The sequence below is a fragment of the Xiphias gladius genome, chromosome 19, assembly GCF_016859285.1.
Source record: "Xiphias gladius isolate SHS-SW01 ecotype Sanya breed wild chromosome 19, ASM1685928v1, whole genome shotgun sequence".
Classification (NCBI taxonomy): Eukaryota; Metazoa; Chordata; class Actinopteri; order Istiophoriformes; family Xiphiidae; genus Xiphias; species Xiphias gladius.
Window position 1 is genome coordinate 28,002,849 of NC_053418.1, and position 15,930 is coordinate 28,018,778.

General features: G+C 37.9%; 1 protein-coding gene across 2 annotated transcripts; it reads left to right on the forward strand.

Annotated features, from left to right (window-relative positions):
* Positions 1–2,203: 2,203 nt before the first annotated feature.
* On the forward strand, positions 2,204–15,333 carry dpp7 (dipeptidyl-peptidase 7). 2 transcript variants are annotated; one of them, XM_040155533.1, is made up of 13 exons: positions 2,204–2,395; positions 2,632–2,722; positions 2,839–2,978; positions 4,468–4,631; positions 6,029–6,164; positions 6,425–6,506; positions 9,159–9,325; positions 10,510–10,570; positions 11,270–11,388; positions 12,113–12,269; positions 13,945–14,009; positions 14,094–14,164; positions 14,253–15,333. In XM_040155533.1, the coding sequence occupies exons 1-13, from the start codon at positions 2,309–2,311 to the stop codon at positions 14,350–14,352; spliced, it is 1,440 nt and encodes a 479-aa protein (XP_040011467.1). In that variant the 5' UTR covers positions 2,204–2,308; the 3' UTR covers positions 14,353–15,333. The 2 variants fall into 2 exon arrangements, with proteins under 2 accessions (XP_040011467.1, XP_040011466.1); XM_040155532.1 differs by having other exon boundaries at positions 2,208–2,395; positions 2,632–2,758.
* Positions 15,334–15,930: the final 597 nt, after the last annotated feature.

Genomic DNA, 15,930 nt, shown 5'->3' on the forward strand with positions numbered 1-15,930 from the left:
CCACGCTGTGCCAACAGGGAAGTGAGAGTGAGTGAAAAAGGCCTCCTCCAAAGTCTCCACCCTGCTGCTATAAGGAAGTCTATTATCCACATTCCCCAGAAAGGACCCACCGAGGCACATAGGCTCTGGAATTCACCTGCCAATGTGGCACGTACGCATGAGTCACACAGGATTTTTTAAATGTAATAACCCCATGAAAATCAGTTTCCTCTTTGGCTCAAACTATTTTTGAACATTCATTTCTTACAGCAGATTCTTTATTTGGGTATTTAACGTAATCATTCATACCATGTCAGGTAAACTGTGAATAACAGAAAACTGCAGCAAACTGACTGTCAACAATATTTTCCTGAATGCCCCAAATCTCTGGCAACCTGTTGTCCTTTGTGGTTAAGGTTTCTATACCAGGTGTAATTACACTGAGTTAGTATATTATGCTAACACACGGAATGAAAGCTGTAGTTTACATCATAGAATTGCTGAGAAGTTTTGGATGAGATCTATTCAGGGTGACCTTTGATGTCCCTTTATGAGGAATGATTCAGAGAAGGGAGTTAAGAGAAAAATTACTTTGCTTTACAGAAATCACAGCTCCTTAAAAATAAAGTAATACACTAAGAGAGACATAATAATGGCTATAATGTTTAAAAAAACAAGGAAAATTGTTTGGTGTTTTCAGTGCTTAGCCCACTGGGTCAACCTGCTGTACAGGTTGTGTTTTGTTATTGCAGTACAGTACTACAATCACAGTGTGGACCCACCCATCACAGAAACTCCACAGACTACAAACCTTGTTGCAGTGGGATCACGCCAGTCAAGGTCAGTGTTGACGTCCGGACCCACGAGTACTCATGGGTATAACAACAGTCATTACTACATTTTTACACCAGCACTCAGTACTCATGGGTCGAACCAAACCGATCTTCCAACTTCATTTGGATCGTGCACAGTTGTGACAGACAGACAGACACCTGCCAAAGAACTCAAAACTGCCTCTGTGGTAGTTCCCACTATAGTAGGTGTCTGCAATAACACATTTTGCCATGAAGACACACACACACACACACGCACGCACACACACACACGCACACGCACACACACACGCACACACACACACAAAGACTCACAAGGTTGAAAGCGCAGCTGGTAATGAATGCACCACAGCATGACTACCTGTGGAGGAAAAGTATGAAAATCTTTCCCTTCAGTAAAAGAAGCAGGACAACAATGTAAAAACACTCCTTTACAAGTAAGAGTCATACTTCGAACTCTTACGTACTGTATGTAATATACAGTATGAGCTTCAGTTTAATGATCAAAAGTTATCATGCTAAATGGCACCTGTCAGTGTTATATTGTACAATATTAGATGACTGATTTTAATATTGTATCTGCTCAGTTTTACATAGTGTTTGGAAATCGTGTCTATTGCGTCTTATTTTCTTATTTAATTTGTTAAATTTATATATTATATAATTTTTTTAAATATTGTGTAATTTTATAATGTATCGTATATTATATGCTCTTTATGTTTTAGGGTTTTTTTTAATGCTTATGATTTTGAACATTGTGCACTTTGCACCTACCTTTATTTAATTTTTTATACTTTTAGTTATAATTGATTTCTTTGTTTTTCTACATATATAGACAGGCTCACATTATATTTATACTGTGTATATATGCTATGTATATTAAGCACTTTGGTCATATAAACTTTCCTCAGTTCCATCTTCCGTTCGATCTTGTATTGTCTATAGCTGTCAATTAGACCAGAATAGTTCAGGAAAAAGTCCAGTGTTTACCTCTGTAATATAGTGAAGTAAGTATCTCTAAATTAATGAGTAAATGGTCTTAGGCTCCTCCATTGCTGATATCACATCTTATTCTAAGAGAATATATGTTCTGCAGAAGGGAAATGTCTCTTATTTTTTAGGTAAAATACATAAGACACAGCATAAATCCAAATTATCATCTAAACCACATTTTTAAAAGATTTGATTTTGTAAAAGGTAGCTTGCAAAAGGGACATTATAGTGTATGTATATGTGTGGCATTTTCTGTAAAAGGAATGCTACTAGTATTGTATTTTCACCTGTAGTTGTTGCTGCCACGCAGTGATACAAATATGTTCTCCCATCAATTAATCTAAGCATCAGCTCTGCTTTTTGAAGATCGATTGTACGAGGCGCACATCAATGCAGCACAGATCACAACATAAGTCATGTGACACGCGCGAAATGCGCAGGCGCATTGGGGACTGATAGATTGATTTACTGTCCCTTAGTTTCTAAAGCGTAATTGTTGGAACATGACTGAATTATTAGCTTTTTTCACGGTAACGGTCACGCTGCTATCTGCCGAGGCGCTTCACGGCCTGCCACGCAGTCATTTTCAGGTAACCTTTTTAATTTTCAAGGTTTGCTGGTTTTTGTTTTTCTGAAACGTCATTCCGCTTTGGAGTGAACTCCGTTCAAAAGTGTCGAGCTCTACTTCTCGTCATTGTCGGTCCATAATGTTACACACATCTGATTGATTATGTCTTAAAACTGTAAAAAATGTATCAAAAGTTGCATAAGAGTGAGGAACAAATCAATACTTTAGTTTATTCATTTATTTCATTCCTTTTCATAGCCAAGAAATCACCATGGAACAAAGACAGAACCTCAGTTCACAGAGAAGTATTTCAGTCAGACTCTGGATCACTTCAACTTTAACAGCATGGGTAATGGGACATTCAGTCAGCGTTACCTGATCACAGGTAAAACTACTTTCCCATTAGAAATGTAACAAATGTATGAGCAAATGACTCATTGTGTTGTGTTTTTCCTCTCCTTTTAGATAAGTACTGGAAGAAAGGCTATGGTCCTATCTTCTTCTACACAGGCAATGAGGGAGACATCTGGGAATTTGCCCTCAACTCTGGATTTATCACAGAGTTGGCTTCTCAGCAGGGGGCACTAGTCATATTTGCTGAACATGTAAGAAAACACTGGGACAAATCATGAAAAAGTCCAGTCAGTAATGTCATTTTTGACTAAACAGCTCTTGACCAAACAGTTCTGGCTGAGCAGAATTTGCAGATCATGTGATAAAGGCAAAGGATGATTAAAGTTTGACTCATTCTGTCAGCTGATTATCACTTTCCACATTTCTCCAAATTTTACAAGGTCATTTTTTTTAATATTACCAGCCTCTTGAAGAGAACCAAGAACCATAACAAAAATCCAGTCAGCTCATATAAGTGTAAAAATCTTCCGTCCCTTTTTTAAAGTTAAAATTGTGGCTTCAAAACTGTAGGGAGTTAAATTATTAAAGACGTGAATGAAGAAAATTTTAGAGGGAAAAATAGGGCCTCTGTCTTTTTTGTCATTTTGGGGTCTTTTTTCCATGGGCCCCACTGATCTCGAAATATCTTTAATATATGGTTGGGTATCAAACTTCGAATGTCTGTAGCACTGAGGACTGAAATCTGACATCAATTTTCAGGTCAGATTTGAAATCTTTTTCACTTCCTCTCTGATCATATAGTTCCAGATTTAAATCAAATTTTGCCAAATTGAGGCTTCATTTTATCACGACATGCTTTTCTACGTCTGCTTTAGAAAAAATGTAATATTTGAGAAGGGTTTTGTGGAAAGAAAGGTGTTGAAAATGTGTCAATACAGAAACAATACTGAAAAATTATTAATGATATGCAGCACTACTTAAAGGATAAGGCTGGCTTCTATATTGTTCTTATTGTCAACGAAGCCCATGAAAAGAAAACCAATGATATGCTCTCAGCCCTAAGTCCATTGGTTCCCAGCTCACAAATATACAACAGCTGGCCAATGTAGTTTTTAGCAAAGGTTACTCAAACAGGGCCAAGTAGTGCATTTGTTGAGGACTATTTTCAGTGGTTGATCAATCCACACATGGTGCTCTTGAGTGAGTATTTGGGGCAGTAGGACAGTGTGTGTGGGTTTGAGTCAAAATAAACTACAGTGTGTGTTCATGGTAATGGAGGAACATGTCACCCAGTGTAACAGTGTGGCTCACTGATGTGTTTTTAATAGTTTCTGGACAACAGTGGAGCTCAATGGCGCAGAGGGATAAGATATATCAGGCTTTGATACACACACAACCCTTGTTAGTAGGATACATCCATTGTTTGTCTGCAAAAGAGATTTGTTGACCAAAAGAAACATTGCCTGACTTATCCTTTAAATGCACTCTTATTTGTTCAACATGTTTCTTTGAGTCGTTCCAGTGTTTAAAGTATTTTAAATTTGCCATTCTAATATGTGCAGTTTAGTTGTACCTGGAGTTTATCATCTTATGTGGCCAGAAAAGTCAAAAAGTATTATTTCCCTAACAGAGTCATGTAAGGCTGGATGACAACTGAAGGTGGGGTAATGGGGTAAACTGCAGCTTTGACACTGCCTGCATTTGCTTTGAATCTCTTTGTCAATCCTCTGCCTCTTACAGAGGTACTATGGCAGATCTCTACCATTCGGCAAAGACTCCTTCAACATCCCCCAGATCAGCCTGTTGACAGTGGAGCAGGCCCTCGCTGACTATAGTGTCATGATCACCGAGCTGAAACAGCAGTTGGCAGCCAGAGACTGTCCTGTTATCGTGTTTGGTGGCAGGTAGGATCCACCTAACTGCCACTGTTCTTGGTGTCGTCCACTTTTGTGACTTGTTGTGGGGTTTTTATTTGTTAAATTACCTGATCAGTCCAAAACTGATTGTTTACTTGAAGCTTGAATATGTGGCATTCTTTTTGTGTGCCCTAGACAAAATAATCTCTTTGTAGAGTTAATTTTGCTATTACTAGAGTTAATTTTTAGTTTGCAGTTTCCAAATTTTCCCCACTAATTTGGCATCAGATATTACACATTAACCATAAGAAATCATTGTTGCAAACAACTTTAAGACTAAAGCAAAATCCACTGAACCTGCTGGTATCTTTAGTTTCTTGATCATTTTTTTCGCCATGGTGCACAAACGACTTTTAGGGGGAGACGACGTACAAACAGGAATTGAGGCATCATTTCATGATGCTTGATGTACATTGAGTGTCCAGTTTATTAGGTACACCTAGCTGAAACCAGTGTAGTCCACTCCAACAGCTCTGCAATAAATCCGGCTTTTATGAAGGGTCAGTTTTTGTTGAAAATCTTTTAGAGAGATAATAATTCAACTGTATGTTCATTTTGAATTATATTGTGTCATGCTTTTCTCATTTAAAATTTTTTTTCTATAACCTTTTAAAACCATAAAGACCATAATGCAACACAAGTCAACACACAAAAGTAGCATATACAAATAAAACAGCACAAAGCAATAAACATTAAAAAAAAAAAAGATAACAACAAATACAACAAACAGATTTAGTCAATAAAATGCCCAAGTTGACACATTTTAAATGGCTTGTTTTTTCGACAAGCAATGCAAATCTCAACTATCATATAGGTTATCATAAGAGAATTTAAAAAAAAAAAAAAAAAACTGCAAATATTCACATTTGAGAAACTGGAACCAGAGAATGTATGGCATTTTTGTTTAGAAAAGGACTTAATTTATTAACTTAAATAGAACTGATATGGTTGCTATTTAATGTTCTGTCAGTCAACTAATGGTTCAATTGACTAATCACACATCTGATCCGACGCAATTATACAAAGGAATTCGTAAAGCCAAAATAGAAACTGCAGCTATTTACTTCAGTTCAGTGTACTGTAATCTGTCAAACACATGCAGATTGAATTGTGGTTGGAAATCAGATGCCAGGTTTAACAAACTGCAGTGTTGGGTTTCAGAAGGCCTTTCTGTACTTATGCTTTGAGACTTCTGAAGTATGGAACGGCTCAATGACAAGTTGCTCTTTGCTTTCAGATATCTGATTATAGTTGGGCAAATTGACACTAACCTACTTACTCCTCAGTCCATCTTAGGCCAAACATGACCCAGGAATTCTTCTAAAATAAAAGAGACAAATTGTTAGTCTTATTTGCTGTTTGACTGTCTTCTCTCATCTCTGCAGTTATGGTGGAATGCTGTCAGTCTATATGAGACTCAAGTATCCAAACATTGTGGCTGGAGCTCTGGCTGCCAGTGCTCCCATACTTTCCACTGCTGGGCTGGGTGATTCCAGGCAGTTTTTCAGAGATGTTACAGCTGTAAGTGCATGGATGGTCTTCTTTTTGTTGCTGCCCACTTGGTGATTTAGGCAGACAAGTGTACTTAACAGTATTAACCCTAACCTAAAAAAGGTTCCAAAATATCTGAATTTGTGCCAGCTGTCATTTTCCAAGTATTTTTTCACTCTAAAACTGTTACAGCTGTCTTGGTAACACTTAGTTTATTTAATCGGCACACTATAGCAAGTCATTTGTAAGGGTGTGCATGTTAGATAATAACCTTTGTTTCTCTTTCAAAGGATTTTGAGAGCATTGCCCCTGAATGCAGAGATGCTGTGAGAGGAGCTTTCCATCAGCTGAAAGAATTAGCTGAACAGCAAGGTAAATCTGTGTCATAATGTTCTTTCTGAAGAGAAGATGACCTTAATTTTATGCACAGAAAAGACTAAAAAGAAATATTGGACTATATTGTGTTGTTAAGGCAGCAATCACACTTGGTTTTGTTTTAAGTCAACTTTTTTCAACCATTTTTCTCATTTGAATAGTGGTTACAATTTCTTAAATAGCTAACAAATGAAAAAAAGATTAAATGAATTATTTTTCTTTTTAATGTGGGAGGGGGGGGGTTAGATAGCAATATATGCATTATACATATGCTAGTACACATGCTCCTGTATAAATGTAAATATACATACATATACAGACACATAAATACGTATGCACTTGATTACGTAAATAAGTCATTCAGATATTTTATGATAGAGTATAAAACTTTTTAAAACTTACCTAGTCCACATGTGCGATGTTATATATATTGCTTTATACCAGTTTTTGACCACTTTTCAAGTGTTTCCTTTCCTTTAATTTAGGTGTTGATCTTGCTAACATCTCGATATCATGGAATTTATATATCCAAGTTTGAATTAATCATGATTGGCAATCCATCATGTTTTTAAGAATAACAGTCTTCCTTGCTGTCAAAGCAGCTCAAATTATTCGACATTGTTGGTGAAACAAAGAGAGATTATTAATATGAGCAAAAATCAATAGAAGCAGACATGTAGGAAGATCAATTTGCAAAATTTCCATAATGAATTCCCAGACTTCTTGGATAATACTGCAAGTCCAGAACATATGCCAAAAATTACCTGTTTCAGAAAAGGAACATATGTTACGTGTTCTGTACCTGTATTTGGGGATGTAGTATGTCCTATGAGCAAATTTATAATGAATGGGCTAATTATTCTTGATCAATACCTGACCATATTTGGGGCCAGTTACAATCAAAACCAAGACCCTGCAGTTCCTTTTCCTAAACCAACATAATAGAGAGTTTATTCAGGTTATGTGAGATTAGCGTTTTATAGACTGTGGAGACCAATCCTTCAGTTCTTGTAGAAAGTAGTGTTATTAGAGGGGAAACTGGAGAGGAATGCTAAGGCACTCCATATCTTTCCATTGCGTTTTTAAGTTTTAAATATAAGAACCTTGAAAAACCCAGAACATAATAAGATTCCTTTAAATCTTGAAATAAGCATAGTCCTTCACTTTTGAAGCTATCTTTTGATACTTAAATTTCATGATTTGCCCAATCTGAATAGCTTGGCAATGATGCGTGGTGGGTGGTCGGAGGACGAGATGGGAGCTAGGATGGGTTGTTGAGGAGATTCATGGCGCCAGAGAAAAAACTGTTCAGGTGTTTGGTGTTGCTGGTCCTGATGGAGCAGCCAGGTGTGTTGAGTCTGCCACCATCCTAATGGCCTGCTTCCTGGCTCTGGCATCGTGCAGACCACTCACAGGCACCTGTTCCTGGCCACCTGGCTGTTCCCACAATGCTTACCAGTCAGTTTTTGGTGTCGGAAGAGGAAATGGGGTACCACACAGTGATGGAGGAGGTGAGGACATTCTCGATGGTGGCTCTCTAGAACTGGGTGCCAACTTTCGAGGAGATGTTCATCTTCCGCAGCAGTTTTAGGAAGAACATCCTCTGGTGAGCTGGCTTGATGACGTTGGATTAGTGTGTCTCCCATTTAATTTTGCTGGTGATGCCGATACCCAGAGACTTAAGACTCCTCCACCTTTACAGCTGTGTTGTTGATGAGTAGTGGGTGGGTGTTTCCGGAAGTCCATGACCATCTCCACTGTCATTGTTGACATTGAGATCCAGGTTGTTTTTTGTACGCCATGCTGCCAGCTGTGACACAGTGTTCCTGTAGGCCAGCTCATCATTGTCCTTGATGAGGCCCAGGACTGTGACGTCACCAGCAGACATGAGCAACTTGATGGAGGGGTGGCTGGAGGTGCACTCATTGGTGTACAGAGAGTACAGATACTATGGGTGCACACAGGTGGGTGCCAAGCCGCACCTGTTGCTTCCTGTTGCTTCCTGTTGGTCAGGAAGTCCGTAATCCACTCCCGGATGGGGCAGGAAACCTGCAGCTGCCGCTGCTTGGTCGGCAGATGAGTTAATATATTTATTTTTGTAAGTGAGATCGGTACCTGAAGAGTTACAAGGAAAGTAGGCCAAGTATCTAAGTACTTTGTAATTTTCTCAAAGTTAAGTTTGATTGTCTTTTACTGTTCAGAAGTAGATTGAATGTAGATACCAGGATAACTTAATCCTGCTGTTTTGAATTTAAACAGCATATCTGACAATTGGACATGTTTTGCAAGGTTGTTGAGTGGCATCATAATTAACTTAGACAGGTTTATTTTATATCCTGAGATAGGACTGAATCTATCAAACCGTTAAAAACATCAGGGATTGAGTTCTTAATGTCTGATGAAGAAAAATATTTGTTTTGCCTAGCAGCGAGCGAGGGGTTCTGTCAGAGAGCAAAGAGATCTGGTGATAAAGGATTTCCTTATCTTGTTCCTCTATAAAACGCAAAGTCAGTGGTACCTGGATGTCCGGTATGGGAACATGGCCCAGGTTGAGTATATAGAATATAAACCATTTTAATAAAAAAAGCCCAAAGGTACAGCCAGAAGTAGTAAGGAATTTAAACCCACTAACTGTTGTTTTGTTACCAGATTACAGTCGAATCCAGACAGAGTTTACTCTGTGTAAACCTCCATCATCTGCTCAGGACATCCACCAGCTGTACGGCCTGCTGAGGAACGCCTTCACTATGATGGCCATGCTGGATTACCCATACAGCACTCACTTCATGGGCAACATGCCCGCCAACCCTGTCAAGGTATACACACTGTGAGTGTACAGAACTTTTTAAATCACAAATCAGTAGTCTAAATGCTATCCTTGAGTGAGCAACACAACATATACTGAAACTACTCTGAAAACAGAACAGAAACTTATTATATTCAGCCTTCCCAAGTGGCACATTGCAACATAACTAAGTCTACAACCCCTGTGGGACAACAGCTGTGGACCTCCAGTGTGGCTTCAAAGTTGCAGTTACTGTATATCACTTTAAAACCCAAGTAAATATTAGAGCCCAGGTGTTTAGTTGCCTAGATGTATATTAGTATATAGTAGTAAATAACATGAAATATGAGTACAAAGATGACAAAGATATTTTTGAAAAAACTGTCACCATTACAGCTTTAATAGTTTGTCAAGAGGGTGCCAACAATCTCTTAACCTGCTCACTACATATGTCGCTCAGGATTATTTAAAAACCAAATATGAGAGGTCATTATTAACAATGTTAAGGTTGTTATGGGTTTAAGTTAAACAAGTAATATCATTTTTTTTTTCTGAAAATATTGATTTTATTACTGACCTCAGAAATCTAGTATTTAGGATTTTAAAATGTCCAGTTCCCACCACAGTTTTTTCTTTTTTCTTGTTTTTTCTCCTTTTAATGGCTTGCAGGCTTATATTATGAAAATTTAACAAAAATTTAGTGTTGGTAGGATCCGTCAGGCTTCAGTAAAGATTATTGTCCAAAGTCGATGTTATTATCCAGTGTAGGAAAATGGATCCTTGTAGCTGTAGCACATAGTGATACTGATGTAAGCAAGAGAAATACACTTTATCGATGCAAATAAAAACTTTTAAACAGTTTCAAAAGAACAAATGGGAATGAAATGTAAGAATGACAACAAGTCTGCAGGGTACACAAAAGATTAAAAAATTACATTGACATAAAACATAAACATCTGTAATATACATATATGAAGTTATGATAATGTAGATATTCTAAGATTAAGATGATGTAAATTGATGCATAAAAGTAAATTATGCCAAAGTGCCTAATATTTTCATCATAGTCAGTTGGGGGGGGGGCAAAAATAAATAAGATTTGAATAAATGAACAGATATGACAAGAGTGACATGAATCTGATGAGATCTCTTCCAGATACGTTTTAAGAAGAGACTGAAGCTGACAGTGATGTGTGACATGATTTTGATTTTCAGGTGGCTTGTGAAACAATGCTGAGTGGATCTGACCTACTTGCTAATCTCAGGAACACTGCAGGTAAAAGAAATGAACACTAAATTATTAACTGCAGCCTAGAATTTTGTGTGCTTCATCTGAGGAAATTGCTCTTACAAAATTATCATTAGCACAAAATAATGAATAATTGTATATCTTTTTAATGGATAGAATGAAGCTGGATTGTATTTTTTTCTAGATATTGGTGAATGAAGATGAGTATGTAGAGATTGAAAAGTTCTTCATTTAGTGATCAGATGTATTTCATGTCAGCAAACACTAGAAGGCACTGGCCAGCTTCATATTCCTTAGCTTACTAACTTGCAACTGCTTATATTATTTGAGCATACAATCACTAGCAGTTGTTCCAAAAATAAGCCTTGTGTTGACATTAGCAACCTCATACCCAGAAGTTTTTTTTTTTTTGTTGGTTCCTGGTGAAACTGGTGTGCTCTGCCTGTGTTCTCTTGGTTTCTTCCTAGTGGACTAGAGTCTGAAGTATTGAAACGTATGACTCGGTGTGTGTGTGTCTGTCTCTCCACTGAGTTCACTGAGTACTTGCTGGGATACAATCCAGAATCTCTATGATCCTGAACAGAAATAAGCTCATAATGAAAGTGAAAGTGAACATGAACTTGCAGAACTGTGCAGTACCTACCTGGTCTCCATTACCGCTGATAGACACATGACAATAGCCCATAACCAGACATTTAAATAACCTTTATGCATTCCATCCTGCAGGGATTGTGTACAACGCTACTGGGTGGCTGACCTGTTTCGATCTGTACAATCTGTATTTGGAGTGTGCTGATCCCACTGGATGTGGACTGGGCTTCGACAGTCTTTCCTGGGACTACCAGGTACTCCGACATCCAACAATACATAGCACAGCATATAGTATTTGTATGTAATTTGATCAAAACAGCAGTACAGGATTATTTCAGGTTGGTATTAGTTAATGCCGTTTTAAGAGTTTTTAGGAACTGGAGGAAACTAGAAGTGTTGTGGATGGATGCACTGAAAGCTATTTTTCCACCTGTATCTGCTGATACCAATACCAAAATGCATTTAATCATGGCACAAATACAGGTGCAAAAAACTTGACAGACATGTGCTGGTTATGTACATTTTACATTTTATACACATTACAATGCTCATGGTGTAAAAAGGCATTATATGTTAAACTGGAAAACCAGCTCACACCTCCCTTTTGGTGTCCTCTGAACATGAAACCTACAACTTCAGTACAGGTGATAGATTGATCTTGATTTAATGTTGTTCTTCTTGGAATGGATGAGATGAGGTGAGAACCAACACAGAAATTTGTAATAGAAGGCTCTCACTTGATGACAACAAAAAACTGACAAATTATGCTCAATTGTCCTTTAATATGAAAACAATGCACTGAGTTTTGATTTTTAAAAGATTTATTTTTCAATAAAATGTCAGTATATTTAAATAAAATGCTACAATAGATTGTATTTCCATTTTTGTCTGACAGAATTTCATTATGGCAATCTCATTCATCTACAGTGCTTCATCGTAATGATTCTAACACTTACCCTGCTTCTGTTCTGGTTTCAGGCATGCACAGAGATCAATCTATGCTTTGAGAGTAACAATGTGACCGACATGTTTCCCCCCTTGGCCTTCACTGAGAGAGACCGAGAGCTTTATTGCTTCAAACGCTGGGGTGTGGTTCCACGACCAGACTGGCTCAAAACCCAGTTCTGGGGTGATGGTGAGCACTGATTACTGATAGAAACACCAGATTGTCTCATGTGATACTTAGTGATTTCAAAAAAGTATTCAGTTTTTGCACACTTTATTGTCTTGTAGATTTAATTTTAATTGGATGAAATTGCCACTCAGTAACCCATAATGACAAAGTCAAAACATGTCTTTTAGTTTTTTTTTCAATTTATTAAAAATCAAAAACTCCTTTTATAAAAGCCCCTTGCTGCTCCAATTTGTCACAGGTGCATCCTGTTTGCTTTAATTATCCTTTAGATGTGTCTAGAACTTGATTGGACATAGCTTAGAAAGGCAGACACTTGTTTCTATCAGGTCCCACAATCCGCCATGCAAGTCATTTGAAGAGTTGAAGAAGTTTGGAAGAAGTTTAGAAATTGGAACACCAGGACTCTTCCTAGAGTTTGCTGTAAAGTAACCAGGCAAGAAAGGCCTCGGTCAGGGAGGTGACAAAGAACCCAATGGTCACTCTGACAGAGCTTCAGAAGTTGCGTACAGTTTGCCAAACAGCATTTAAAGGACTCTGAGAGCATGAGGAAAAATATGAGACAAAAAATTAATTCTTTGAGTAGAACTCCAAATACTATGTCTGTTCAACACCAGTTACTGCTCATAACATCTTCGACTGGCTAATAGCATCCCTACGGTGAAGCATGGTGGTGGCACCATCATGCTATGGGGATGCTTCTCAGTGGCAGAGTGGCTCAGTGGCTTGAGGACAAGTCTCTGACTGTCCTTGAGTGTCCCAGCCAAAGCCCAGACTTAAACCCCCTAGAACATCTGTGGTGAGACCTGAAGATGGCAGTTCGCAGATGCTTCCCATCCAGTCTGACAGAGCTTGAGTGGATCTGCCAGGAAGAATTGGATAAACTGCCCAAATCCAGCTGTGTAAAGCTGGTAGAGAAAACACAAAGCTGTAATTGTTGGCAAAAGGGCTTCTATAAAGCACTGAATTAAGGGCCTGAATACTTGTGTAAATGAGAGATTTCAGTTTTTTATTTTTAATACATTTTACATTTACAAAGACATGTTTTCACTTTGTCATTATGTGTTATTGAGTGTAGGTTAATGGGCAAAAATGATAATTATATTCATCACTGTTAAAGGGATATAGTTAATGTTTCGTTGACTGTGTCACATATGCAGTATAGTTTTTATCTGTCTCATCAAGGTTTTTTCCTCTTGATAAATGATAACTAACTGTTATTGTGTGTCAGAAAACCAGCTTGTACAGTGACAAGAAAAAATAAGTGAACTTTTTGGAATTATCTGCATTTGTATATAAATCTGTCTTAAAATACGATTGGATCACAAACAGGATTTAGTGACATAACTAGTCTTAAGCCAATCATGGTCCAGTATGCAACTTACACAAGTGATGTGGAAACTTGAAACCTACAGTACTTTATTCATAGGGAACTTTTTAAGTGAAGTAGGAGATATATTGTACCCAGCAGTGGACACATCTTTCTATGGGTTTTAAGATCTAATGAGCAATTACTCATATGTTTTTTACGTTTTTACGTTGACGCTTTGACATTAGTAATAATTTAGAAAACCGGTGCTGTACACACTTTTTGAATTTCAAATTTTGGAACCTAAAATGAAATTTCCAAATTTTTCCACCAGTTTTTGTTTCTAATGAGCTCTCCTCTTGTGTTCAGCCCTCTCCACAGCCAGCAACATTATTTTCTCCAATGGAGATCTGGACCCATGGGCAAATGGAGGGGTAAGTGATTAAACTAAGTGAGTACACCTCAGTGAACTGTGAAGTCACTGTTTTAAGTCTGAATTAATCAGCTCTGATGTTTAGGTGCGCAAGTCGTTGAGCTCATCACTGATAGCTGTCAACATTCCTGAAGGAGCCCATCATCTTGACCTGAGGTACAGCCAGCTATATGCCCTGGAACAGTCCCTTTAGACTCACAGAGCAAAAAGGAACATGACATTTCTCTATTGTTGTTTTATGCAGGGGATCTCACGATGCTGATCCAGTGTCGGTAATCACTGCCAGGAAAACAGAAGCAGACTTCATTGCACAGTGGGTGAAGATGGAGAGGACCAGATTATAACTGTCACTTTAAACCAGCTATTTCTAACACGACTGTAGCAGAATTCAGGTTCACTTCAAACCTACATCCAGAGTACAGAAAATACTGGATTCAACAAGTCCACCTCTGGCTCATAATTCTATTCTGCATGCTAACTTGTTGGTGTAGAATATGTAGTGCGTTTACCCTGGATTGATTGAGCTTAATGTCAGTATGTATAATGAATTTGCACGATTTCTGAGTGTGCTGCCAGTGGACAGTATGGTCTCAGTACACAACACACAACAGGAATGTAGGAGCTGCTCACAGCTGAGGAAAACTAAAACTCATTGGCAGTGGTGAGGCAGCTGCGGGAAAGTACAAAAATATTAAGTGACATTTTGCTTGCTCTTCATCAGGTTTCCAAAATCTACATTAACAATAGCATTACAAATTTACAGTTTGGCCGATGTGTTCAACTTGTTTTGTCCGATCAACAGTCAAAAACCCAAAGATATTCACATTACAATCGTGGAAGGCTAAGAAATCCAGTGTCTATTCTCAGCTGAGAAGCTGGAGCCAGCAATTCTCAAGTCAAAACTGTTGCCACTTAACTTTTTTGAATGGTTACTCAATTGATTTTCAACTCTATGGTGTATACTTTTTAGTAATAGTATGATGTGAATTTAAGGCAAATCCAAGTCAAAAGGGATGCAAGACCATGTCACAGTATCGGAATAATCGACATGTAGAAACACACAAAAAGCAGGGAGGGAACCAGAATCCACCAACACCTCCATACTCAGCCTTGAGTGGGAAGATCCAAGGAGGAGTAAAAGGGAACCAGTGGTGCCACTGATCTGTGTTCTGTGAGTTTCTATCCTTGAACATTTGAACACCCCCAAAAAAATACTATAAAGTGTGAACTAGATGTACCATGGTGACTAGATCACTGCTTTGTTTCATGAGTCAATGATCGCTTTAAATGTTTTGTTTTTGTGCAATAAAATCTTTTAATTTCCACATTTTTTCACAGAATTAAGCAGCTCCAACATTTATTATACACCAGGTGACATCAACTATAGATTTTGTGTGTTAGAGAAAGTTTGAAATAAATAAAACAAACATTGAACCAATGCAGCCGCCCCTCCATTATAACAAAGCTCTTACACATGTTCCAAATTTATATAAGATCCAATTCCACAGCATCAGGACAGAGATCACACTTCAGAGTGTGAGAGGACATGTTGGGTTTGACACACAACACAAAAATGACAATGGCTTTGAGGAGGTCTTTGAAAAATGTTATTTGCAGGATTCCAATTACTACTTTTCAAAAAATGTCAAATCCCCAGTAGCGATTTTGCTCTGTCAAAACTCAGCAGAGTACAAGTGAAGAAAGTTTTGCTTTGTTCTTTGACAGAAAGGTCAAGAAATTGTAGTCACCTTGGAATCAAGTTACAACAGATTCTAATGGTGAAAAGTTTCGTCTACCAGCCTCTTCAAACCTCTGCCAAAAGATATGTATTTTGAGCACACTGAATCGACTGTGGAGAAGATCGGAGAAGATTATGTAAGGCAAGTGGTTTTATTTCTTTCATTTTTTTTTTTTAAATCTTT

Excerpts from the sequence above, each read along its gene's own strand:
- dpp7 (XM_040155532.1), top strand. The coding sequence starts at position 2,309 with ATGACTGAATTATTAGCTTTTTTCACGGTAACGGTCACGCTGCTATCT. Across the intron at positions 6,165-6,424 it reads TTTTCAGAGATGTTACAGCT|GATTTTGAGAGCATTGCCCC; the intron begins GTAAGTGCATGG and ends TCTCTTTCAAAG. Across the intron at positions 14,165-14,252 it reads GCCCATCATCTTGACCTGAG|GGGATCTCACGATGCTGATC; the intron begins GTACAGCCAGCT and ends TGTTTTATGCAG.